General features: G+C 34.3%; 2 protein-coding genes across 2 annotated transcripts; one reads left to right on the plus strand and one right to left on the minus strand.

The window, feature by feature from the left end:
* Positions 1–12,362: 12,362 nt before the first annotated feature.
* LOC7457839 (plant UBX domain-containing protein 7) lies at positions 12,363–19,942 on the plus strand. Its single transcript, XM_002311528.4, has 10 exons — positions 12,363–12,652; positions 13,077–13,195; positions 13,323–13,433; positions 13,638–13,833; positions 15,014–15,091; positions 15,183–15,251; positions 16,153–16,296; positions 16,445–16,544; positions 17,660–17,940; positions 19,571–19,942. Exons 1-10 carry the CDS (start codon positions 12,545–12,547, stop codon positions 19,730–19,732), a joined length of 1,368 nt encoding a protein of 455 aa, XP_002311564.4. The 5' UTR covers positions 12,363–12,544; the 3' UTR covers positions 19,733–19,942.
* Positions 19,943–20,316: 374 nt separating this feature from the next.
* LOC18109218 (pentatricopeptide repeat-containing protein At5g13770, chloroplastic) lies at positions 20,317–22,378 on the minus strand. Its single transcript, XM_024607372.2, has one exon. The coding sequence runs from the start codon at positions 22,322–22,324 to the stop codon at positions 20,459–20,461; it is 1,866 nt and encodes a 621-aa protein (XP_024463140.1). The 5' UTR covers positions 22,325–22,378; the 3' UTR covers positions 20,317–20,458.
* Positions 22,379–27,671: the final 5,293 nt, after the last annotated feature.

Consider the following 27,671-nt stretch of genomic DNA (forward strand, 5'->3'; position numbering starts at 1 on the left):
CAATTTTCGTATGGATAAGGAGCATGACATTAGTACTGGTTCATAAGCAAAAGGAGGAACTACAATATGCTCGTCTTTCAAATATTTATAGAAGGGAATAACGATTGATCTTCATAAACCTCCTCAACTTTAATGGCTCCATTTTGATAATGGGTACTAATTAGAGCTAGAGAGAAAGAAATGGCCAGACGAAAGCAGCGAATACTTAACTTGAGCCTGGATTTTGGAGTGGAAATAATATGTAAAGCCCAGAAAATGAGGAAAGTGGTCTTCTCTTTTGATTTTCATTTGCTATCACCATGAAAGGCCTTGCGTGTTAGCTTTTTGTGACATATATGATATATATCGTTTGCTTCAATTTTGCAATACTGGTTAGTTTCTGTCCACTACTTTTCTTCTTGATATATCTCTTTAAATAAATTCTTTTCTCTTTGTTCTTCGATCGCTTCATGACGCAATTATATACGCAATGAGAACTACTACATGAATTACAGCTATCGATGACTTTTTTCTCCATCACCAGGCAGGCTGTAAGCATTTCAAGCTCCAAGCATATTCTCCAAATATCAAGAATATTATATATTACCAATCCATGTTTTCCATTGATAATGGTAATCGGAGATTGTTAGTTCTCACCTTAATATATAATGTCCTGTCATATAAAGACCCCTGAATTGCCATCTATATACGTTGCTTGATTCATTAGCAGTACACACGGAGAAGATAAAATTAAACGAGATATCCGGCGTTAATTTGTCTAGGCATATAGCACCACCAGGACTAGCTTTTTGGCATTAATTTGCCAGGGGAATATGCGCAAAGCACTATAACTAGCTAGAAAGGATTTGCACTTGAATTTTTCTTTCTCTCCATTATGCAAAGCCATGTGCATTTGTTTGTCTTACACAATAGACTCCAAAAACAGGAATGCAGGTGTTCTTCGGCACAGATTTTGCTTTGCGCTTCCGTGTGCTTGCACGTGCATGTGCGTGCACGTCTCTGCTTCTTTGCCCACTCCTGTTACTTCTATTTAATCAATCATGTTTGGGATAAAATTGAGTTTACAGTAGTTACACTCGCATTCTGTGTCTTCTATATATTCACCGAAATAAAGCTAGCTATATACGATATGGAAATCCATGAAAAAACCTGAGGCCAATCCCATTAATCTATATTATGAATGATACGAATGAGAGAAAAAACGACAAAGCAATTCGAGATCAATATCGAGGGCAGTGATGATATTATTTAATGGATTGAGAGCATGTTTCGTTACTTTATTCTTGACATTTTTTAATATGGTCCCTTCAGTTTTTTATTTTAATATTTATCAGGTCTCTTTACTCAAAGAAATTTCTTAATATAGCCCCTCCATCATGATTCCATCAGTTTTTATTATTATTATTATTAAATATGGACATGTTTCAAAAAAATATGATTTTATGCTCTAAAATTATGAAAACATTAAGGAAAGAAAATTGATAAAAATAATAAAAATAAAAATTTAAGATTCCTAATAAATTTGAAAACAAAATATTAATATGAAAAATAGAAAAAGGAAATACAAAACCCTTTACCAAAAAAAATTATAGGTGAAATTTATTATTAAAATACGAATAACTGAGTAGGGTTTGCATTCGCCAGGCCAATGCACTCAGGCAACCTTGGCCAACCCATGCAGCTCAAAAACAAAATAATAATAATAATAATTTGAGAAAAATTACATAACTTTTTTATGTAAAATGCACTGTTTTGCATCACGAGTGGTAATTGTTCAATATAAATCGTGCCATCTTTTCTTAGAGTTTGCATTTAAAAAAAAAAAACATGTGTCCTTTTAACAAAAAAATATATATTTATTTATACAACGGGTACTAGCTAGACCATTTAATTAAAGTTTTAGTGATTCTTGAAGTTTTATAATTTGCTCTTAAATCAAAGTAGGGCTCCTTTTTCATATTTCGTACTGTGACCTAGAGGCCATTCAAAATTTGACAGGTCAGTCTTTTTATTTATTTTTTGTTGGGTTTTCATTATCTTTTTTAGTGTCGAACACACCCTGCAAATCATTGCGTCGAAACCTCTGTGCCAATGGCTTTATTTGCCTTCTTTTTTTTCTTGAGCTGCCATCATGCAATTGCAAAGTAGTGGCAGCAAGTCATTATTTATATTTCTTTTAAAGACAAGACTGGTAAATGTGGCCTGGCCACATATTGAAAATGGTCGCAAAATTGCCGTCTATAGATCAGTCAAACGTCCATAGCCTCTTATTAATTAAATCTAATCACTTTTACTGAAAAAAATTGTTTTTACTTGGCGGATGCACAAACTTTGTCGCCATGGTCTAGTTGGTGGGTGTTATTAGATTGTGGGACTCTATGTCACTCTACATCAAGCTCCACTTCGAATTTTTATACCTGCATTTATTTTGCCACTTTTTTCGCCATTAATTGGCTACATAGGGAAGCATTTCTTCTTTAAACACCAATACATGCGGGTTCTCTAACAATATAAATTATTTATTGATGCTAGGTTTGCTTTAGTGCAATTAAATTAAATTCCAATCAATTTTAAAGGGTTGTTCTTGATAATTAAAGAGGTTTATCGATTTTTTAATTTCAAATCTTAAATTTAGCATTTAGAAAAATTTATTAAATGCTCCGAATATTAGTCCTCGCGATATCCGACGGTCTTTATAAGAAATTTAAGGAAATCATTTGATTTGATTTAATCAAGCTTAGCGTGGAATAGTGAATTGAGGACCATATGACAGGTTAGGCGGGCAATCGATTTCCTTTTTTATTAGTTTAATTAGATAGTCTTGATATTGAAAAAGGGTACCTTTAAGGATTAGGATTAAAAGAAGAAGAAGAAGAAGAGTACTACTCTAAAAAGAAAATTATTAGAATGATCGGTTTGTTAGGTTTTGTGGTAGGATATGTTGATCTTGTGGGCACAGGATCATCCAGCTAAATGAATTAAGTCCTTGCAGTACTATTGCTTGTGAAATTCAGTTGATTGGCAGCTTAAATCCCGATAGGAACACGAAGTTTTTTCATATGGCAGCTTCTGTTAGTGGAAGAAAAAACAAAATTGATAAGATTGTGCATACCAATTCCTTTTTCTGAACCGAGTTTGATTAAAGCTGAAGTCACTCCTGCTTTTTCCAGGCAAGCAGTTGGAAAAGACGGTTTTCAAGAAGTCAAGTGCATAATCAACTCAATCCTTAGAGAGAATTGCCACTGTTGAAAAGATGAAGGACGCAACTTGGAGCTGTGATAGTTCTAAGGCCTTAGAACCGGCTTGATACAACTTCTCCTTTTAATAAAATAAGCGTATCACTTGGTTTTAAGTGGTGTATGCCTTCGATATGGTTTCTGGCTTTTTTCAGATTTGGTATTCTGCCAAAAAGAATTATCAACACATTTTAAGTTCACTGGTGCTGCCACTTTCTCGGATTTTGGGCTACCAGCTTAGTTAATGGTCTGTTTAAGATATTTGCTAAGGTTCTTTCTCTTCGGCTCAGGAAAGTTATGAATGGAGTGGCCAGTGACTCTCCGCCAGCTTTCATACCAAGGAGGCAAACTTTGGATAGTTCCTTGATTGCCAATGAAAAGGAGAAGAATTGGTGGATTTATCTTCAGAATGGATTTTCAGAAGGCCTTTGACCCTGTTTTGTGGGCATATTTGCTTCATGTGATCTGTTCTATAGGGTTTGGGCGTAAATGGATTGCTTGGATTCAACAATGTATCTTCGTTGCTCGAATGTCTATCTTAATTAATGGGTCTCCAGCTATTGAATTCAATTTAGAAAAAAGAGATTCGGCAAGGAGATCCTCTGTCCCCTTTTCTTTTTGATATTGTAATAATTGAGGGCTTATCTGTTCTGTTTAAAAGAGCAGCAGAGAAGGATTTTTTAAAAGGGCTGAATTTGAGTGGAAGTTTATGCATTTCTCTTCTGAAGTATGCTGATGATACTGACATTTTCTATCCAGCATCACTTGAAAAATTATTGATTGTGAAGAGGTTGTTAAGGTAGTTTGAGTTGTGATCAGGATTGATAGTGAATTCTCATAACAGCTCACTTATTGAGTCGAATGTGGGTTCTGAATTCTGTTCTAGTACGGCAGAAGTTCTGGGATGCCGAGTGCATTCTTTTACTCGGGTCTGCCTTTAGGTGCTAGTCCAAGACATGCTTCACCTTAGAAGCCAGAGATGGAAAAAGTTAGGAGTGATCTTCTGTCTTGTAAATTTGTGTCTTTGGGTGGTCGGACACTATCTCACCTTATTTAAATGCCGAAACCAAGAAGTTTATTTCTTTTCAGAGAAGGTTCTTACAGTGTGGGACTGTCGAAACTAAAAAAGAGTAGGGGTACTGGGTTTGGTTCTCCGGGAGGGAAAAACAAGGATTTACTATTCAAGTGGATTTGGAGTCTAAGTGGTGCTAGCTCTTCTAAATGGCAATCCTTTATTCTTGAAAAATAGAAGCTGGTTATTGAAAATGGCTTCCCGTGTTTTTCAGGTCAGCTATCTCCATATTGGAAGGATATTTGCTCTGTTTACTCTTCTTCAAGCACTTGTTCATGGGTGTTAAACAATGAGTTTGAGTTTAGTATTGAAAATGGCTTGTCCGTATCCTTTAAGAAAGATGTGCGGGTTGGAGATACAAGTTTACAACCATTATTACCTAGTATATATAGATTGGCAGCTAATACACATTGGAGAGTTGCCGAAATGGATGAATGGAATGGTTCTAGCTGGGTCTGGCGCTTTAAGTGAAGAAGGCAGCTGCGGGATACAGAACTTCAGCAGGTTTCAGACCTGTATGCTTCGATTTCAGAGGTTGTACTGTGTGCAGACATGAAGGATAGATGGATTTGGAAACATAATGTTAAAGGGACCTATAAAACAAAGTCCTGTAGCTATGTTCTTGATCCAGTATTGCTAGGAAGTGACTGAAATCTTTGACTCCTCCAAAGATTGAAGCTTTTGTCTGGTTAGTTCATGTAAAGTTACAAGCAGGGGAATTTCTTCCGGGAAAACAATTGTTCAGTATGATGTAAATATTTGTAGAAAATAAGTATTTATAAATTTTAGAACAGTGTAAATAAGTGCAAAATCGAATAGTGTAAAGAGACTATTTATTTGCTGAATAAATAGTGTAACCCTGTCCAGCGCGGTGAACGAAGTGCACAGTTTCTCATATAGTTGGGCAGAACCCGGTTTGGAGCTAAGTTGCCTGAGGATGAGTGTTACCATTTTAGTAGAATGGTTAGTCTGTTGAGCCTTTGGCTCATCAGCTGGGTTTTAAGCCAAGACTGTGTTATACCTTTCTGCCAGAATCCAGCGCCATCGAACTCCGATCTGACTTTCCTCGAGCGAATTGTGCAGCTAGGAATTCAGTTTCCTGCATTTACCCGGGGGTGGAGAAATTAACTAAAGCACATTGCAAGTTTTGCTAAAGTTTACTTTATCCCACATAGGTACAACCAGGCACAAACGGGATTTCTTTACTTATTGATATTCATTTTTTTAATTATTATTTATTTTTTTAATAATTTTTTATTTTTTTATTTGTCAGATTTAATACTTATTTTATTTTATTTATTTATTTATTTTAAAATAATTTATGAAATTCCATTAGTTTTATTTGAAATAATTTATACAATTGGATTGTTCTTGATTTCATACTCCTTTAACTTTTTTATTTGTCAACCTTGGTTCAAATTCTTTTAATAAACTTGAAAAAAAATTATTTTTCAATTTATTTTTTATGACATAACCAAACATTAGAAAGTGTTTTTCAACTCATTTTCCATGACACTGTCAAACATTAAAAAATAATCTACTTTTCAAAACACTTATTTTCTATAAAAACCACTTTCTAAAATAAAAATACTTTTCAGCAAATAAACATGATTTAGTTCTCTATATTGTTCTACACACATGTCATGTTTTGCCCATTCACAATTTTTGCATATAAAAGATGATAAAATAGTAATGACATTAGATCATTGGTTCGCATCACTTTATGTGTTGAATTAATTTTTTAATTCAAAAAAAGTATCTAAGTATTTCTAATATTTTTTTTAGAAAAAAAAATTAAACCCCCGTATAGCAGTTGACTCGATATAGCCTAGTCAAATTAACATTTCCAAAGATAATCTGAACGATCATTGAGAATATAGTTTGATAAAAAAAAAAATTCAAGACGACATCTTATTTTTTAATATTGAGACAGAAATATATTGAATTGGCATAGATCAACTTTGGTTAACATGTCAAATTTGCGACATGGATCATGAGACTGAGATAACCCATAAAAAGCAAATCAAAACTAATTATGAAAATTTAATTCTTAACCAACCCAATGTTGAAGAATAAAATTAAAAAAAATCAATTAAAAATAGACAACTCGAATCAACTAGTGTTAATCTGTCAAAGTCGTAACCTTATTTATATGATTATAATAACCTCATAGAAAACAAATCAAAACAAATTATGAATCCAAATTCTCAATCAATCAAATTTTAAATGATGAAATTGAGAAAACAATTTAAGAAAGACAAAAAAACAACCTGATTCAACCTGGGTTAACCCGCCAAACCCGTAACTCAAGTAATGAGATTGAGATAACTTCATAGAAAGCAAACCGAAAAAAAAATTATGAAACCTAAATCAATCAACCAAATATTGAAAGATAAAACTAGAAAAAAAATAACTAAAAAAGGGACAAAATAACCCAATCTAACCTGTTAAACTCGTTATCTAGGTCATGAGACTGGAATAAACAAGCCCTATATTAAAAGATGAAATTAAAAAAAAAAACAAAAAAAATGATTTGAGTTAATATGAGATAACCCGTTAAACCCATAACTTAGGTAATGAGACCAAAATAACATCATTTAAAACAAACAGAATAAAAAATTATGAAATCTAATTCTAAATCAACCAAATGTTAAAAGAATAAAAATGAGAAAAAAATCAACAAAAAAAAAATTAACTCTCTAAACCTATAATCTGAATCATGAGACTAGGATAAGTAAACTTAATATTGAAGGATGAAATTGAAGAAAAAACTAAGTCTTAAGAAAATTCAAGTTAACCTATCAAACTAGCAACTCGGGTCATGAGATCAAATGTTGAAGAATAAAATAAAATTAAAAAATTAAAAAATAACTCAAGTCAAGCCGAGATAACATGGCAAACTCGTGATCCAAGTAATGAGACCAAAATAACATCATAAAAATAAATTGAAAAAGATCATGAAGCCTAATTCTAAATTTAACAAATATTGAATTATTAAATTGAGAGAAAAAATCAACTAAAAAAATAAAAAATAAAACTTAAATTAACACTTTAAACTTGTGATCCAGATTAAAATCAGGATAAATTTTTTTAATAAAATAAAAAAAATAAAAAAAATAATTTATTTTTATAAAGAAGAAATACGGTTCGAGATGAACAGAGCTTTGGCCCCTCCTCGATTAGTTTATGCGCTAAGAAGCTTTGTGTCGGTAACCATCTGTCCACACAATTTAACCTGCATTAAAGCGGAGGTGTTTTTCGCTAGACTTCTAATAAACAATGATAAAACAACTAGTACAAAATTATTAACCGATTTTGGCTACATCACCCTTCAGACTTTACTAGAAAAAGTACACATACACAGTCATAACAGAAGCTTTTCAAGGATTAGGTGAATTACACACACATCACTGCAAAAAGAAATCCAATAGAATAAAAACTCCTCAAAAGCATATGCATAATATAAACATTTTATTGTCCTTCGACAGCCAGCAACTGTCGTCCTAGTCCCTTCTCGGACATTGCTTTCACTTTCCAAAGAGAAGGTCGTCGTGTATAGCAAGAGTTTCTTGACACGTCCTTAAAGTTTGCACGGGCGCACCAACTTTTTGTGAGAATAGAATTCGATGAGACAAGCTCGAGTAGTTCAATGGCAAGCTACGTTTTTATGAAAAATAAAATATACTTGTTTATTTTCGATAAGCATCAGAGCTCCATACTGTGCAGCACGAAGAACGCAGATAAAGGAACGAGCAAGATAATAAATCATAGCTTGTTCCATCAATGACAGCAGTGAGGTTATAATACTCATCTTGTGAGTGCTTAGCATATAAGCATACAGATGCAGCAAGATCATAAGCATAAAATAATACTTGTTGACCTGTACTTGGTTAATTAAGGGGTTATCGGCTCGTAGAGATCCTTTTTTTCAAGTCCTGGTGGAATTCTGAAGTCTTTTTCTATCAGTCCAGCTCCATTGCTACTCGTGCTTCCTCAGATGGTGACTTCTGCAAATGTCAACTATATATAAACTTTTCAAACCCTAGTAGCGTTGAGTCTAATAATATAGTAAAGAGAAAGCTTAGGCGATAACGTTTTGTTCGTGGCACCAAAGGTTAGAGATCAAATGTCAATGGATGATGTGGTTAGGGCATAAAAAATGTTTGAAGATTGAATTGTTCAAGTGTGAAGATATTATATGGGTATATAATAATGAATTTAAAGTTTAAATAAAATATAATTAAAAAATATTTTATTTAAAAATATATTAAAAATATATTTTATTTATTTTTAATATTAATACATTAAAATAATTTGAAAATATAAAATAAATAATTTAAAGCAAAGAAAAAAATTATTTATTTTTTAAAATTATTTCTATAAAGAAGACACTATAAATTTGATTTGAAGGGTAAAATTAAATAATAATAATAATAATAATTTATATAATTATTAATAAATATAAAAAAAAATATTATTGCTAGTGGAAAAAAATAGGTCACACCTGAGTTTGATATAGCCACACCTAGAAACTAGCAGGGTTTAGTAAGGGCACCAAACATTCTCATTATTCTTAATATTATTCATATAGTTATGAATAAATTTGAAAAAAAAATTATTGCTATAGAGTAGAAACCATAAATTTGATTTCAAAATGTAAAATTAATAATAATAATGATTATTATCATTATCATTATTATTGTTAATATTATTTATATAATTATTAATAAATATGAAAAAAATTATTATTGCTAGTGGAAAAAAATAGTGATAAGGTCAAACCTGGGTTTGATACGGTCACTCCCTAGGAACTAGGGTCTCACAAGGGCAACAAACCTAAGTAACTTGGGTCTGGAAGGGGATGTCATGCCTAAGGAACTTGGATCAGGAAGGGAGCCAGACCCAAATAACTTGGGTCTCGCGCATTTTCCAGACCCAGGGAACTTGGGTTAGGCAGGGAAGCCAGACCCAACTAACTTGAGTCTGCCTCTCCTACCTGATCCAAGTTCCTCGGGTTTGGATTAGCTACCAGACTCAACTCTTTTGGGTTTGGATTGACCGCCGGACCTAAATTTTTTAAATCTGGCTTGACCGCTGGACCCAGGTCTTTTGGCCCCATTTTTGCAATAAGTTGATAATCATTGTGCTATTGGGTCTTCCCAAGTGTATTATTTAAAAAAATATTTTTTTTTATTTTTTAAATTTATTTTAATATTAATACATTAAAATAATTTGAAAATATAAAAAATAATTTAGAGCAAAGAAAAAAAAAAGTTCACCTAGATACAAACACATTGTGAATTGCAGTAGTGTAATGAAGCGGTTGTCCTTGCCAAAGAAACTTGTTAGACATAGAGTTGGGGGTGAGGTTATCTTTTTCATGTGATACATTTGGCATTGAAACGATGGTTGGAGATAGTTTGGGTTTTTTTGGGTCTAGCACTAGGAAATGACATGGCTGACATAAACCTGACACTTGGGTTAGGCATGTCAGTCGATCTGAATTTTTAGATCTAAAATGTTAAATTAGATTTTTGTGATGGTTTGTTGTTTATAAATTATTTATACTTCATTTATAAATAATTTTTTGACCTACGTTATTTGAGTTTGACAAACATGTCTAACCCAAGTTTACTTGAATAATAATAATAAAAAAAACAACTACAAAAACAACAACAACAACAATAATTATAACAAAAACAACATTAAACATTAATTATTTCAATGGGAAGATATGATTTCAATTTTTACAGGGGTTTGCAGCCCCTACGGGGAGTACACATCCGCTTGCCTGGGTTAGCAGAAGATATGATTTCAATTTTTACAAGGGTTTGCAGACCCAAGCGTGGGTCAGCAGACCTGGGCCGACCTGCGCGTCTAGGTGTGCAGACCTGTGCTAAGGGTCTGACCCGTGCCTAAGGACAGTTGGGGTCTGGCTGGGCTGTATGGCCCAAGAGTTGCGGGTTCAGAAGCCAGACCCTAGAGCTTTTGGGTTGGTATGCAAGGTTAAACCCAAAAGCCTTGGGCTGCCTGCAATACCGGACCTTAGAGCTTATCCTTGAGTCTGACGTCTAAACCCAAGACTTTTGGATCCGGTATTGTAGTCAGACCAACTTAAACTTAGGTCAGCAAGTTTAATATTATTATTAATATTAAAAATATTATGATTTGTATTATAAATATTATTATTTCTATTATAATTAATATTATTAATATAATAATTAATAAATTGTAAAAAATTATTATTAATATTAAAAAACAATCACATATTAGATTTGAAGGGTAAATTTAAATCATTATTATTATTATGATTATTATTATCATTAATAAATTTGAAGTAAAATTATTATTATGGAAGAAAAACCATAAATTTAATTTCAAGGGATTAAATACTATAAGAACCTGAGTCAAGCGAGTTAAATATTATTATTAAATTCATTAATGTTATTAAATTTGAAATATATATTATTACTATCGAAAAATACATATGTTTGATTTGAAAGATAAAATCAATTGTTGTTGTTGTTGTTATTAACTTGGGGTTGGAAATGACATCTGACTCAAGTTGCTTGGGTGTGGTAAGGGCGCAGACCCAAGTTCCTTGGATCTTGTAACCCTGCTTGGCTCAAGATTTTATGGTCCGGTGTCTGGACCCGAGGCTCTTAGGTCCGGTGTCGTGACCCAAGTCTAATGGGTCCGACGTTACAGCCAGACTCAAAACTCTTGGGTTTAGTGTTTAAGAGGGATCCAAAGCTCTTGGACATGATGTTGCAGCCAGACTCATTTAAACTTGGGTCATACAAGCTTGATATTATTATTAATATTAAAAATATTATTATTTGTATTATAAATATTATTATTATTTTTATAATTAATATTATTAATATAATAATTAATAAATTTGAAAAAATATTATTAATATTAAAAAACAACCACAGATTTGATTTGAAGGGTTAAATTAAAAATTATTATTATTATTATTATTATTATTATTATTATTATTATTAAATTTGAAAAAAATATTATTACTATCGAAGAAAAATCATAATTTTTTTTTGAAAAGATTAAAAAATATGATAATTTGAGCTAGCCAAGTTAAATATTATTATTAATATTATACATATTACTATTAATCTGGAGTTGCAGCTAGATCCAACGCTTTTAAACCTGAGATTGTAGTTAGACAAAAAAACATTGGGTGTGGCTTCAAAGTAAAGTTCTTGATCCTTGAATTAGGTTATTTTGATATTTTTTATTGAAAAAACAATTTAACCCGTGGAGTAACGCGGATAACTTAACTAGTGGGTATCCCGGGTGGATTTATCTATCCTTGTGTGGGGCCGTCAAGTTTTTTTTGTTATGGATTGACGGTCAGGATTTGGTTTTGAGCTAGGGCACTGGGAAAAGGTTTTCCTTCTTTTTAAAAGAAGATGGGGTTCCATGGGAAAAAACTTGTCTGACTCGATCGATAATTCTATGTTTTTGCTTGAAGCCTTTTGGTATAAACTGGAGGAGGACCTGCCGTTTCAGATTCGATACACGGTTGCTGATAAAGGAAAAACAAAAACAAAAAAGGAAACGTTGTTTGACCGGAACATCGAAATAAGGGTAAGTTTATATTTCATGAAAAATATTTTTTATTTTCTTGTATATATATATATATAAAAGAAAAGAGGGACGTGGGACAACAGTAACCCATTTAGAGATATAGACTGGCTAGAGCTGGTCATGGATTGATGATAGGGCTCAGACCAGACAGTTGCAGGCATCATAATGGGCCTACATTCTTTGGGCCTTGTTCAATCCTGATCATGATCTCTCCTTGGACGGTATAAATTCTTCTTACCCAGGAGGTCGATGCCTTCCAGTTTTCAACTACCACTAGCACAAAAAAAAAAAAAAACAAAAAAATTATCAAAATTCCTTTTCTTCTTAAGGAAAAAAAAAACACTTTCTGTTTCCACATCATTACATAAATACCCCCGGTTTCCTGGGAGTCGGAGGCATAAATAATGATAAAAGGGTACTTTCATAAATTATTTCGTAAATTCCGAAATATCTTCGGATTGCATAAATTATATAAATAAGAATAAAAGGTCGCATTCTCCATCAACCCCCTCCCTCTCTAAAATAGTGTGGAAGATTGAAGATTGCTGGAGTTTAATTTATTCTCTTTGTGTGATTGATTGATCAAATTAGAAGTCAAATTAAATTAAATTAGGGTTTTGGATTTGTAATGTCAATGGAGGGAATGTTATCTGCGAATGATGAGCAGAGTATGGTGTCTTCCTTCCTCGAGATCGCAGTTGGCCAAACTGCCGAGACTGCCCGTCAGTTCCTGCAGGTTTTCCATCAGTTCCTTCTCCTTCTCTCTCTTTGTCCCCCCCCCCCCTCTCTTTTCAGTTATGAATTGAATCTGTGATATTTTTTATGTAGTTTAGCAAGCATAGGGTTCTGGTTGAGGTTAAAAACATCAGTTTTTTTTTTTTTTTGCTATTTATTTTTCGAATCGTAAAAGCATATTTTCGTTGGTCAAAGTTTATAACTTTTTATGTTTTTGAGCTTGTGCTGTCCTACATTAACAAGTTCTTCGACTGCTTTTGGTTGTCAAGCTGTCTGCATTGAGGAATTTTATAACTAAGTCTTTTTGAATCTCGCCTTGGTCTAAGTATTAGTGTTGTTGTGGTATGTGCTTGTATATAATTTTGGTCATGAAGTGTTGTTCTTATATTAAACTCGATTGATGGTGGAATGTTGGGGGTCGACAGGCCACAAGCTGGAAGCTTGAAGATGCTATTCAGTTATTTTATGTAGGGAATGAAGGTGGGGTGGTTGCATCTGCGTCACACCCTCCTCAAACTGAAACCCGGACAGATGTACATGAAAGGTATTTCAGGGGTGCGCTTTATTTTCTGATTGTTCAGAGATCAATTTGTTTGATATTGAATTTGTTGGTTTGTGTTGGTTTAGTTTCATTTTTCCTTAATATCGGTTTGGTGGTGACATTATTTCAGTGGATTGAAGGACTTCGGAAATGAAAATGTTGGACCTGGTGGTGGAGAGGAAGTACGTGCTCCTTTACCTGTTGTGAGGGATACCCTCTATGATGATGCCATGTTATATGGGTATGTTATCTATGTATGCCCACATATTGTGTTTCTGTAATGCTTTTTTTATGTATTTCCTTGAAAATTTCAGCACATGTTTTTCAAATGCTACTAACATGCGCTCCCTGCCCCCGTGTTTTTCTGGTTAGTCATTGTTTATTTCATCCCTCGCTGGTTATTTTGTCCGGTAATGGTTACTTCCTTTTTGTTCAACTAATCTAGAGCGTCAAGGATGGGACACCCACCACATGAAGCCAGTTCATTGATTGCATTTCGCAACTTTGATGAGGAAATGAAACATTCTGGGGTCTGGGAATCAGACCAAGGTTCTACATCCACAATAGATAACCCTCGAGATAATCTTGCTTCTTTATATCGACCTCCTTTTCATTTGATGTTCCATGGATCATTTGAAAAGGTAAAGGGATTTTCTTTGAGTCTGTTGCTTCATGATTTAATTGAAATATTTATTATTCAGTTTCAATGGCTCTAGTTAGTTGCACTGGTTACTTGTTGCTGTTTATGTTGAAGTATCGGGTTTTGTACGATTCTGACGCAACACATGCCGCAGTTTAAATTTCCTAGAATTCTGAAAAATGGGTTGAAGGCATGATTTTAGAGTACAATTGGGAACTTGGTGTTGGCTATATCCGTCACGTGAATTGTCGTTTCATTAATTACTCACACACACACCCCCCCTTTTTTTTTCCAAGTGCATTCCTTGTTTGGTGTGCAATCAAGGGACTAAGAAATAATATTGCAATTCGATTTTTTTTTTAATTCTAGACTTAGAGTTTCTTTTATTTTCCTCAGGGGTTGGGTTTTCGTTTCTGAATCAGAATTTCTTTGAGTTTAAGTAGAATCATCATAATAGTTAGATAGGTATCTAAATCCCTACCGATCTCTTTTTAAGTCTTTCTGTATCTCTATAGTTTGGAATAACTGAAAGAAGAATCCACACCATAAATTTGCAAAAAACTAATCTAAGGAAGAAAACTTTGAATTTATTAAGAAACATGTTTGATACAAAGGAACGCTTCACTTCCCTGTGATTTGAACAACTCTATGGCCTTGATATACCAAAGAGCAAAGCTTAAGGTATATCGCTCTAGATCTTCATGCTCATGTTAGTTATTTTTGTATGCTGGTATACTAACTATAAAAGTCCTATGGTTTAACCAGAGTTGAAAATTTGAACGAGATTGAGAAAACATCATCTTAAATTTAGCTAATCCTATGTTAGAATTTTTTTTTTTTAAATAATTTTCTCCAGTTTTCCTTGGATGTTCTCCTGCCATTTCTCAATCTGTAGGCCTAGAGGGGACCTGTGTGCAGTGAAGATTGGGTTGGATCACCGTTGGTGTAGTTGGAGAATGACTAAGTATGAAGCATTGACGGGTTGTGCCTGTATTGTTTTAGTGGAATTTATGTCATGTTATTATCATTGGTGGCATTAATTTGGCCTTGGCTTCTTGTCTTTCTGGTTCCACATCAACCTTGATGTGCAACCTTAATAAATGTGAATGCTTTATCTGGTATCATTTGGTATTTTTCTATTTGACTTATTTGATTGAAAATTCTATCATTTTTTAATCCAGGCAAAGGATGCTGCTTCTGTTCAGGACAAATGGCTTCTAGTGAACTTGCAATCCACAAAGGAGTTCAGCTCTCATATGGTAGCTTTCAAGTGATTCTGCAACCTAGAAATGTTCCATTATGTTTAATGTTGAATCTTGATTTTGATGCTGTAAATATTGTCTTCTGAAGTTAAATCGGGATACATGGGCAAATGAAGCTGTTGCTCAGACAATAAGTACCAATTTTATCTTCTGGCAGGTGAGTATGATGATTTAGTTCAAGCACCTAATTTTTCTTTTCTACTCAGTGCTATGAAATGCTATCAATGTGTATAGCTTCCATGAAACCCACTAAAATTCATAAGAACATGATGGAAATTGATTTAAAAAGTCGACTGTGTCTTTATCATGCCATACAAGTAAGAAAGGACTTGTTTTCCAACTTATTAAATTCCAATGTAGGCCTTACATGGCCTTATTGATTCTCTTTGTGTCTGTGTTCATGTTTTTTTTTTAGTTTTGAGGTATTAGATTGTTAGGAGTTAGGATAGGGCAATCTATTCCCTGAGCAGACCCTGTTGAGAAGGGAAACACTATTGATTAAATTGATTCAAGGAATGGAAGCAAGAACTATTTCCAAAGGAGATGCTAAAGGTAACAGGAAAGGGAAAAGAAACATGTTCTTGTTGTTATTAATGTGATATTTGATCTTGTCTGGAATCATTAAAAGGTTAAGTTGATGACTTAATAAATCAACCATGTATCTTTTCCGGCCATCTTGAGACTATGCGAGGGTTTAAATTCACCCCTCTGATTATTATGGCTGGTTAAGGTAGGACTGTTAGCTGTTGATAATCCTTTTATCCACTGTCCCAAAATGATCTTTGATTAACAAAAGGATTCAAAAAAGGAAATATATCTAGTGATGAAGATATAAATAGAACCATGGAGTATTTTGCATGAAGTGTTTGCTGAAATTCCACTAATGTTTCATGTATGCAATGTTGCAATAGGTACTAATATGCTGTTTTCATCAGTTATGATCTATGGTGATGTCGTGGAGTCACAGTATTTGGAAATATGAATCAGTTTCTTTTGTTCTATGAATGTCAAGATTCATCGTTAGCACTCATCTTTCTTATTATGGTTCGTGGATGTAGGTATATGATGATACAAGTGAGGGAAGGAAAGTTTGTACATATTACAAATTGGATTCTATACCAGTAGTCCTAGTAATCGACCCAATCACAGGTCAAAAAATGCACTCATGGGTTGGAATGGTACAGCCTGAGAGTTTGCTGGAGGTGTGCTCTTTGTGTGTATTTTAATACTTTCTCTGATAATCATGTAGAAAAATTGTTGACAGAAGAGGGGAACTTCCTATGTTAAAACTTAATCCAACTTTCAATTTGTTGCTCCACTGATATGAGGAAACACATGCTCAACTTGTAGGATCTGGTACCATTCATGGATGGTGGCCCAAGGGATCATCACAAAACCCTGTCTCATAAACGTCTAAGGGGCAGTGCTCTGACTCCGCAAAAAAGCAAAGGTCAGTTATGCATGCTAATGTTCTTGAATTTGTGATGATGGATTATTTAATTGGAGAATTGTAGACGAGTTATCTAATACATGAAAACTAATTCTTGTACCTTCCATAGTGTTCCATTTCTAGATGTTGATAAATTTTAGTATTTAACCACGATGTCCTGGGTGCTGTTATCTATTGTGATACTTGTTGAATGACCAATGGTGGTATTATTAAGTGATAATGACTATGGTGGAGGTGATAGGATGTGAGTTATAATCTAATTTTGTGGCATCTGATATAAAAAACTAAGATGTTTGAAATAGAGTGTATAACAAAGTTCAATGCTTTTGTTAAAAGGAACTTTCTCCCATAAAATGGTATATTGGGCTCTTAAAATCTGTATTTGAGAGTTCAGTTGCATGAGCGCTTCTTGGTCTCATTCATTCTTCACATTTTGATTTTCATTGCCAATCACCCAAATGCAGTGGATAAATTTTTATTCTTTTACATTCTGTTAAGAATTATATATACATATTTATGTAGTGTTCCACTGGATTTTTCTCAAATTGGTGCATTTTATGCGGTTCAATCTTGATGGTCCAATTTTTCTCGAGGCTCAAGCTGCCTCATTGAATGTTTGTACTGTCATTTCTTGAATGTAACTGTCCTTCATGTAAGCTGTCAGGGTGGAAGTTATCAAACGTATTTTGTCAAACAAAATGGACTTAATGCATGCAACAGTATCTATTTGTGGAAATTTATGGTACCCTAACATTTAGTGTAAATTTATTTTGAAATGCAACATGTCACTGCAATTTACCAAGCTCTCATCAAATAATTTGCTTGTACCAGGGCAGTTAAGTTCTTTTTTACCATAACACTCCTAGATTCTAGTAATTTTAAGCATGAGGAGAAAAGTGTTTTCGTCTTTTATTTCTTTTATTTATTATAAGATTCCAATTTTTCCTTGTATCTACAAATGTTATGAGGTGTGTGCATGCGTTCATGTGCATGTATTGTGTGCTTGTTTCTCAATGTGTGCATGTGCAGTAGGAGGTGTGGTGTGATTCTCCGTCCTCTGTATGAAGGTTGGTTCATTGTGTCTGCCTCTGCATATAACTATACATAATTTTCAGCTCCGGTGCCTGCTTATGAAACTAATGAAGAAGACGAGGAAGTGCAAAGGGCATTAGCTGCTTCAATGGAGAGCATGAAAGAGTCCAGTGCAGTTGCTTCCAATGATAAAGATGAAGCCAGTACCACTCAGGAGGAAGAAAATTGTTCAAGTAGGATGCCAATGTATCCACCTCTACCTGAAGAACCCAGTGGCGATAAGAGTCTCCTTTGTAGGGTTGGAATTCGTCTTCCTGATGGACACAGAGTCCAGAGAAATTTCTTGAAAACTGATCCAATACAGGTGAGAACCTTCTTTTATTTGTACTTTGGCTATCCATGCTCATTTAATGCATGGTTGTAAAACCTGACCTAAGGGTTGACCCCTAAATTTTTTATTTTTTTAAAAAAATGGATCAAAACACTTTTTTTTACCAAAATATTTTTCTTTTTTTAAAAAAATAGACAATAGGTTGAGGGCCAGGTTTTGATCGGGTCAACAAATCAACCCGGGTTTTTGACTAGGTCGGATGAGGTTTTTTCTTTCTATTTTTTCTTCTACCCGTACTGATCCGGGCACCGGGTCTCGAGTTGACATGCCTAGCCGGTCCGAGTTTTACAACTATGGGTTAATGTTGTGGCCTTTTCTCTCTGTACATTTTACCCATTCTTATTTGCATGCTTAGTTACTCAATCTCAGGCACATAACCTAGGTGAATAGGTACTAAATCTAGTAGTTGGTATTCTCACCAAAAGCTATGGCATAGTGCAAAATTTTTGTGATTGACGCATTCTTGGTTAGACTTATAGAATACTTTCTATATGCCTTAGTTGTTTTGAATCACAAGTACATGGAGATGAACTATTTTGGTGTTACTGGCCAGCTTATCTCAGTTAGGTAGACCAGTGTACTGCATTGAACTGGCCAGGTCTTCCATTAGACTGTTTAAGAAATCCAGATAAAATGGTTGCTTCAAATGGTTTTATTTGACATATTCTTGATTAAAATGGTTGTTTTTTTTTCTTTTTTGCTATTCAATTTTTTTCTAGGTGAGTGACACTTGAAATAATTGCTTCTTGTTCTTTATTTCTTTTATTTATTTTATTTTTTTTGGGTGTGAGATGGTTTTTGTTCAGTGGCGTCCATTGCAGAAGGAAACCCTGTATTAATTGGCTGTGCTCACTTTATCTTTGCCAATACGATTGAAGTGCCTTTTGTCAAAGCATTGATGCTTTCTCTTGGGTTTCGTTTATCAATCTAATGCTTTATTTGTGGTACCTTGACTTTCAGCAACTATGTATGCTATTTTAGTTCGCGCTTTCTCTTGAGTTATAGATCCTATTCTATGCAAACTGTGACTCGTTGTTTGTATCATGTCGTCTGGCTGCTCTCCTTTCTCTACTGCTTGTTTATTTTGTTTTCCCTCTTTTTAGTTATAATCAATCCGTTGGTTGAATCACCAGCCTGTTGATCCAGTTTCTTGACTGTTTTGGTTTCAAGTGTCTAATAACCATGACCCTTTGTAATTGAGTTCAGCTTATATTGGAGTGCTTCAGGATATGTTCACTTTTTCCCTTGCATTAGGTTTCACTCTTCTGCAATTACAATAAACAATGGAACCATGCTATCTGATTTTTGTCAAAGTGTAGTTTGTAACTGGAGAATGATAAAGTGGGCCACACTTTATCATTAAACTTTATTTGCGTGGGAGGGTGGGAAGATGGGTTGCATGATTTATTTCATGTTGTTTTATTTTCATGGTGAGTAACGTGCTTGAATAGTGATATTATCTGTGCCATGCTTGAGATGGGCGCTCCTTGTGCAGCTGCACTGTAAGAAATTTGTTCTGCAGATTAATATAGTAGGGATCTACTAATGTTTTATCCCAAATGAAATGCATTAGTTTCTGAGTTGGGATTTACTCTTTCTTCAGCTGCTATGGTCATTTTGCTATTCTCAACTAGAAGAAGCTGGGACAAAGCTGTTTCGTTTGACGGAGGCAATTCCAGGATCAAAGAGGCTGGATTACGATAGTAAAATGACCTTTGGGGAGTCGGGCTTGGCCAACTCTATGATTTCGGTTGCTTGGGATTGAAATCAAACTTCAAGACCTTGCTCTTGTTTTCAAGACTTTTGGTTGAAGTTTCGTACATGTCTGGTCCTTTTTTGCTCTGTTTGGAAAGTTGACCTATGGAGCCATCGAGTCCTATTTAAAATTATTTACTGTGTACATACTGTTCTGTATTGGACAAGAATTCACAATCTATGTAATGCGCTCCTGCTGCTCTTGTGGCTTTCGCCGATAGATATTTAATAGTTGATGGGAAGGATGCAATTTAATGCACGATCAGTAAAGTTGAGGCGGAGGAAAAAGAAGAAGAAGAAGAAAGACTTAGAAACTTAAACCCCATTACACGTAGAAGAAAAAAGAGACTTCTGAATCTTATTTTTATCCTGTGGAGATAGATCTACGAAACATTAACTGATTGAGAGAAACCAAATCACTATTTTCTTGTTGATTTACAATAAATCAAACCAGTACACGTAGAGTGTAACTAATTTCTACACAGATAGCTTCAATTTGAAAAGTCTTTATTATAAGCACTAGATGTTATTTGAAAGGCATCTACGTGCTGATGTTCTCAAGTAACTTTTAAAATCGTATATTATAATTTACACTTATTTATTTGATCTGGATACAAGAATATCAATCTGTTTGTAATTTATTCACATGATGAAATTACTATTTTTTCATGTAAAAAAAAAAAAACACTTGCTTCATTGTACTTGTTCACTAGAAAAAAATACAAGTGTAATCAATCTATGTTACCTTGCCTCTAAGCTCTTTTGCAACCATTGCATTCGTAGCAGATACATAAAGCCTCTCGTCGATCGGTGCTCCTTCAGATTTCATGTCCCTCAAAAGCTTCAGCAACTCATCAATCCGACTAATTTTAGAGAAAACTCCAACCATAATTCCTGCAATAGCCCCATCAATTACACCCCCATTAATTCTATACTCGTGGAAAAACCTCACACACATCTCATACTCTTTGGACTTGCTATAAGCACTTATAATACTAGTGTAAGTCACTTTATCTGGAGCCACTTTTCTTCTCTTCATCTCCTTCCAGAGCTTCTCCACCCGCCTTAAATCCTTGGCTCTTCCATGCATGTCCACCAAAGAATTGTATATCCATGTATTAGGCTGACAACCTTTTAGTTTCATCTTTGCTACAAGCCTCATAGCATCTCTTGGCCTACCTGTTTTCCCATACATCGAGATTATGCTGGAGTACGCCACGACACATTTGTCGAACCCCTTTGCTTCCATCTCAAAAAACACAACTTCAGCTTTAGAATAAAGCCCAACTCGGCAATAGGCATTTATCACAGAAGCATATGTCACCTGTCCTGGTTCACAGCCATCATACTTCAACTCCTCATAAACCTTAACAGCTGCATCGAACCCTCTTCTTTTAGAAAAGCCATTGACAACTGCACAGAAAATGCAATCAGACACCTTCAGTTTAGCAGTACCCTTCATTTCCTTGACAATTTCAACTGTCTTCTCCATCTGTCCTTCTTCCATATAAATCAACACAAGCTTTAAAAAAGTTTCTGGATCCTTTAACATTCTCTTCTCTTGAGCTTCTTTATACAGCTCCTCAGCTAACTTTACTTCTCGAATATTTACCAATGAACAGATCAAGGAAGAGTACATTGAAGAGTCCTCCAGAATCCCTTTCTTTTTCATGTCCCTGAAGTATTCAAGAGCTTCAAAAACTTGGCCTGATCTCCCCAATGACTCGCATAATATCTTGTACATTTGACTTAAGATCATTGGTTTTGAATCTATTTTTCTACTTTCAAACTCATTAAACATTTCGACAACTCTCTCCGCATCTCCTAATTTATGGCGTGCCTTCATTGTCTGGAAGTAACACCCAGAATCCAAAGGAATGCCTGCTAATTTCATCTTTTCGTGTACAGAAAGTGTGCTACCATACATATGTAGCTTGTTATACCCTTTCATTGCTGAATCAAAAGCCAAAACAGCAATTTTACTATCAGATATAGAAATTTCAAGCAATCCCTCTACAATTTTGAATTTTCTAGCTCTAATGCAACTACTAACTAGTGTTGAAAAAGTATAGCTATCTGGCAACACACTATACTTTTTAAAATCATCAGCCACTGGCAAAACCAAACCCCACTTCTCTGATTGTATCAAGTACCTTATTAGAAGCTTTAGCATTGGTCTTTTAGGCCTAAATTCTTGCTTTTCTTTTGCTTTCTTGTAGTACTCGTATGCTAGTTCTTCAGACTTGGGATCTCGCAGTACGCCACATAAAAAATCATTTAACTTGTCTGAATGGTCTGGAATTGGATAGTGTTGAGTATCTTCAAGTCTCAAGTCTAATGGGATGACAGGAGAATTCGTGGATGACTCTTCTTCTATGATAGGGGATGGACAACTAGAAGAATTCACGTGAAAAACAGGAATATTGAAGCATGGAAGAGGGAGAAAGTGAAGGTTTTTGCATGTTTGAGTGAAGATAACCTTGTGAGGCTTTCTGCAAGAGTTAATGGAAGGTACTGACCAATCTGGAGAACTACTAGGAATGGCCATTGGAAATGAGGTTTCACTTTTCAGAGTTTTTGGACTGTTAAGAGTTGAGACCATATGAAATTATATTATCATAAAGATGCTCCGATCCGTTAAATACTGATGCGCACTTTCCCTTCCTCTGGATTTTTTTTCGTCTACGTTCGGATCTTATGAGCCACTGAGAAGACATGGCACGTGGAAGATTTCCGTACATAAAGATAACCTGCTCTAAAAGTAGCCACGTCGCGACTCGCTTAAGTCCAAGTTGGAGTTTTATCTCTTTTTGTAAATAAATAAATAAATTTTAAACAGTAAAAATATTGAAAACACGTGGACCTTTTTTTTTTATAAAAAAAATCGGATCTATTTTAATGGGGTCGGTCAAATTATAAGTTTATCTATTATATTAATTGGATTTAATTAGGTCAGTTCTTAACTAAATTTGATATTAAATTTAACTTAATCAAACTCTGATCTAGATTAATAAATAAATGAATTAAACCACAAAATTAAATCAAGTTTTATACTATATCAATTTTTGTTGGTTAGTTTCGCAAGTGCACGAATCGTAACAAGTAATAAAGTGATGAGTAGAGTATTGTCTCATGAAAATTTGTAAAAATTACTACTAATTATCAAAATCTATTAAATTATGATATATTTGAGGAATCGAATGAGACAGCTTTTAAAACAAAAATTAATAATTAAAAACAAACAACTAACTGATTAAATATTATTGAATTTAATTCTACTGGTTCTAAGATTTCTGACTTACCGTAACTATTCTTATGTGAACTTTCTTAATTGAATTTATTATTCATTGCGTTGATAATCAGGTTTTTCAAATTTAAACATTAATCTCTCTTGAGTATCAATGAATTATTTCGACCAGCAAACTTCATATACTTTACGAAATTTATGAACTTGTCGGAATTTATTAAATATCGTAAAACGTTTAACGATTACAAAAGTTCCTAGGATATCTCTATCCTATAGATTTCTTAAGGTATTTCAAACAATAGCTAAAACAATTATCACTTCTTAGACTAAAATTGAATTCCAAATCATACAGATGTTGCCTAAACAAATCATACAGATGTTGCCCAAACATACACAAGCATTAAACATAGAATGAAATACTCAACAACTTAATGTAAATTCAATCAAAAACACTGTTCACATATTTATAAAAAGGTTACATAAAAAATCTCAGAATAAAAGTCTACTCATAGTTAAATTAAAGAGAAACAAACTTGATACGATGAACATCACTCAAAAGCAGAGAATGATAGTAGAATAGATAGGTGTCCTCCAATCTTCTCTGATTTTTATCCCCCTTGTCGCACGTAAATTGCGACGTCGCAGCGATATCTTCCACCCTTAAGTGTATGGCTTCTCTTTCTAGCAAATATGAGGAGACAATGAATTCTTGTCTTTTCTTAGTGGAAAAATGGAATGAGAGTCGCCACCTAGTATTCTGGTCACTAGAAATCCTAACTGGTCTCAGAGATCGGGTACGGAGACTAGTTGCTTAAAGGGAAGGTATTAGCACCCCAATTACGCCCTATCTAAGGTAAGCTGCATTGTTAACGACACTGTAGTTCTTCTTCTTCCCCTGGACGCGCGAGGCACGGGAAGAAAAAGCTTTCGCTCCCCTGCTTTTCTCCTCTCCCTCTTTCTCCAAAAGCCCCAAAAAGATGCCGACCAAAGACCCCTACTTGCCTAAGCTTTGACCCGTGGCTTACCTAGTATTGAAATTTGTTTTAGCATACGGAAATCGAGTATTTTAATACCAAATTTGTATTTTTACAGTGTAAAAATATAAATTGATATTAACCAAAATGGATAGAAAAATACGCAAAAACATCACAAATGTTTTTTTGAAAAAATATTTTTAATTGGAACGGGATGGACCTGGTCTAACATAAAACTGGGCCAGCACCGGCCCAATATAAAAATGGGCCAGCACCGGCCCATCAATTTATAATTAGCTGGTTACTGTGCACAACACAGTAACCAGCTAATTATTTTCATTTGTTGCAGAACGTGAATTGCTCACGTTCTGCATGCAAAATGAAAAAAAAGGAAGACAGAGCAGAGAAGGAGAGAAGATTATCTGGAGTGAAGGGGCGTGTTTGTTGTCGTCTGCGGTGGTTGCGGTGGTGGAGATAGTGGTGCTGCTGTTTTTCTTCTTCTTCCCCGTGCAGAGGTGCCAATCTCTGCGTCTTCTCCTTCTCTTTTTCTTCATGTTTTCCTTCTATCGGTTCTCTCCTCTCTATCTATGTTCTTCTCCTATCTTCTTTCTCTCTATTCCTCTGGTTTTTTTTTCTTCATACATACGGCAAAGTCTCTAAAAGCTAAAAATCATATTGTATTTTCATACAACAAAGAAAACTTTAAAAAATATGTTTTAGCATGCATTTTGGTTTTAATAACTAGTTTATTAAAGTCACGAGAATTTGGCCAATATTTCAAAAATTTCAAAAAAAATATTTTGTTTTGTTTTAGTATCAGGGATTACAAATTTATACGTAAAACGTATTCCCGATATTATAAAGGTATTTCTTTTGACGACATAGAACAATTAGGTTTTTACTTGATAAGATAAGGATCTCCTTATAGAGAAGGACTTTTCTTAAACCGTAAACAGACCGACAATTAGAAATCACAACAAGACCTTAGATTTTATCAGACAACAAAACAATGCAGCTTACCTTAGGTAGGGCGTAGTTGGGGTGCTAATACCTTCCCTTTACGCAACTAGTCTCCGTACCCGATCTCTAAGATCAGTTAGGGTTCCTAGTGACCAGAATACTAGGTGGCGACTCCCATTCCATTTTTCCACTGAGAAAAGACAAGAATTCCTTGTCTCCTCATATTTGCTAGACAGAGACCATACACTTGAGGGTGGAAGATATCGTCGCGACATCGCAATTTACGTGCGACAGAATAACGACTCCAGTGGGGACCTTGTGGACTAAGCTTTATTTTGTCTAATTTTTATGTTATTGTTGTGGTTTGCGTGTTTACTATTAATATGCATTTTCTTCCACACTTTAAATTTTGTACATATTTGGTCATGCATGTATAGAATTGCCTCATGCATCACGTTTTAATTTTTAGAAGTACATATAAGCTTATAAGTTAGGTGGGGGATTAGCGATCTGCTTTATGACTATTGGTCAGGGTTCAGATGCGTGAAACACCCAACTCATATCTGAGTGCATGCTTGGTAATGGTGGGCATACGTGCCTTAACCATTTCTCGCAACGCCCCTGTACTGTCTTTACGAAGATCGTCACTGGGCAGATATGAGACCTTTTGTGAGACTAGATAATCAACCTACCCTTTGTCTCATTTAATGAATAGAACCCACCCTTAAGTTGTTTGTGTTACCTTTGTTTTGCTTCAAAGCAAACTCTTCTTGAAGCATCTTGAGCTCAAGATTTGTGGTTGACACAATGGTTGTCACTCGGGAAATTTCCATTACAGAGTTTGAGCAAGAATCAAAACTCTTGTTTCATCATACAAAAGTTACGACCATGTGTTACCCCTTGAAGGACGAGTTTATCATATAGAACATACTCATATGTTTAAACATGCATGTTCGTCAGTTTGGAATAAAGGTCCCCTAATTCATTCTCACTGCTATTATTTTTTTGGATTTCTTTCGACTATATATTTTTTGTATTTTCTTCTTTTTTTGTGCGGGGACCCAAAAATGGATTACAACACCCCTGTTTGTCTCTGTTTTTATCTCACTTTGTGCCGCCTCCTCTCTTATTTTTGGTGTATTCTAAGGTCTCTCTGTGTCTCTCTGTTTCAATCGCTGAACCCCTCTTTTTCTCTTTTATATCCTAGCTTTTTTACCCCCAGATGAAAAGAAGAAAATTTCCTTCTCTGTTTCGTATTCCTTTCCTATCCGGGTATTGTGGGCCAGATTTGAGGCAGGCAACGTGCGAATTCAAATATCTCTATTTCTGGAGAAATTGTAGAAAATCAAATCTTTTTCCAACAAAACCGATCTTGCAATTTTTGGACCTCTGAGACTTGAGATATGGGCCATAACCCGAGATAGCATTTGGAGTGCAGGAAGTTCGGGTCTGATTCAATCTCTGGTTTTTGACTCGCTCTTTGAGCTTCAAAACAGCAAAATTGGGTTCTATGCCCTTCATATGTTTTGTAGACCTTCATCTCAAATATTTGAAAATGGTGACGAATGCCTGGAATTGAGTTGTATAGCTTCCTTTACAGCTCAAAATCAATCAATGTTCGATTTTACTACCGTATTCTACCTAGTCAGTAATCTAGTATATAAAAACACATTAATTTCCCACGAGGTCAATAGTTCAAAAAAAAATTCCAAATTCTAATTAACTTATGCAACACATCCAAAATATTTCAAAATCAAGCATGAATAGTGGAAAATATACATGTTAAAAATTCCCTTATCAATTTCAAATAATTTATTTAACTTATTGTATTTAAATTAAATACTTTATTGAAATCTTAAGAGACTTTCATTTCAACCTATCAACAACTTGAACTATTCTTTTACTAGATCAAACTTATTTTGTAAATATATCTATTTAGTTGATACATATCTATATGTTTATTCATTGATTGAAATGAATTTCTCCCATATAAAAAGTAAGAATATTTAAATTCGAGTGTTTTTTTTTGTATTATAATATGTTTTTTAAACTTTAAAGTGTTTTTTAATTATTTTTTATTTAAAAAACATTAAATTAATACTTTTTATGTATTTTTAGATTTTTTTGACATGTTTATATCTAAGAAATTATTATTTTAATATATTTTTAATTAAAAATAATTTTTTTTAAAAAACACACACCATAATAACAAGTACACAGTAAAGTCTAAACTGTTAACTTCATCAAAATCTATTCATTTCAAAAAGAATATTTAGTAAAGTATCATTATTTATTCAAAAGGCAGAGGAGGCAACTAATTATGATCGTGAACCTTAAATTAATTTGAGATGGAGGCGCCAACCCAATTAATTTGATTTGCAAATTCAATCTCCCAGCACAAGCCCGCCCACCTACGGATGCTAATATATAGCTATGAACTCTCTCTGTGTTGTGTTGAGTCTCCCTGGCACAGACACGCTCCAAGCAAGCTCCAACTATCCGCTCCTGATGTGCTGCCATTGCTTGACAGTCTAATCGGATAGAGGCATGCCAATCTCCAGCGCTATTTTCACATCCTATTTCGATTTCCCTTTTTAAAGTCATGGAGTTTTTTATTGAAATTCAAGAAGAAAATAGAGGTCTTCTTCTTCTTCTTAATCTTAACAGTTTTAAAAAATGAGGAGAATTCTTGCATATTTATCTGCTTTTAAGAGAAATTACCTTTCTTTGCTTTTCTATAGAAATTCGTTAGTCCTTCATTTTCTCTC

The sequence above is a fragment of the Populus trichocarpa genome, chromosome 8, assembly GCF_000002775.5.
Source record: "Populus trichocarpa isolate Nisqually-1 chromosome 8, P.trichocarpa_v4.1, whole genome shotgun sequence".
Lineage (NCBI taxonomy): Eukaryota > Viridiplantae > Streptophyta > Magnoliopsida > Malpighiales > Salicaceae > Populus > Populus trichocarpa.

What these genes read in the sequence shown, in the direction of transcription:
- LOC18109218 (XM_024607372.2), bottom strand. Translation starts at nt 22,324, where the DNA reads ATGGTCTCAACTCTTAACAGTCCAAAAACTCTGAAAAGTGAAACCTCA.
- LOC7457839 (XM_002311528.4), top strand. Translation starts at nt 12,545, where the DNA reads ATGTCAATGGAGGGAATGTTATCTGCGAATGATGAGCAGAGTATGGTG. An exon ending in GATGATGCCATGTTATATGG is followed by an intron (nt 13,434 to 13,637) that starts GTATGTTATCTA and finishes CAACTAATCTAG; the next exon opens with AGCGTCAAGGATGGGACACC. An exon ending in CCAATTTTATCTTCTGGCAG is followed by an intron (nt 15,252 to 16,152) that starts GTGAGTATGATG and finishes TCGTGGATGTAG; the next exon opens with GTATATGATGATACAAGTGA.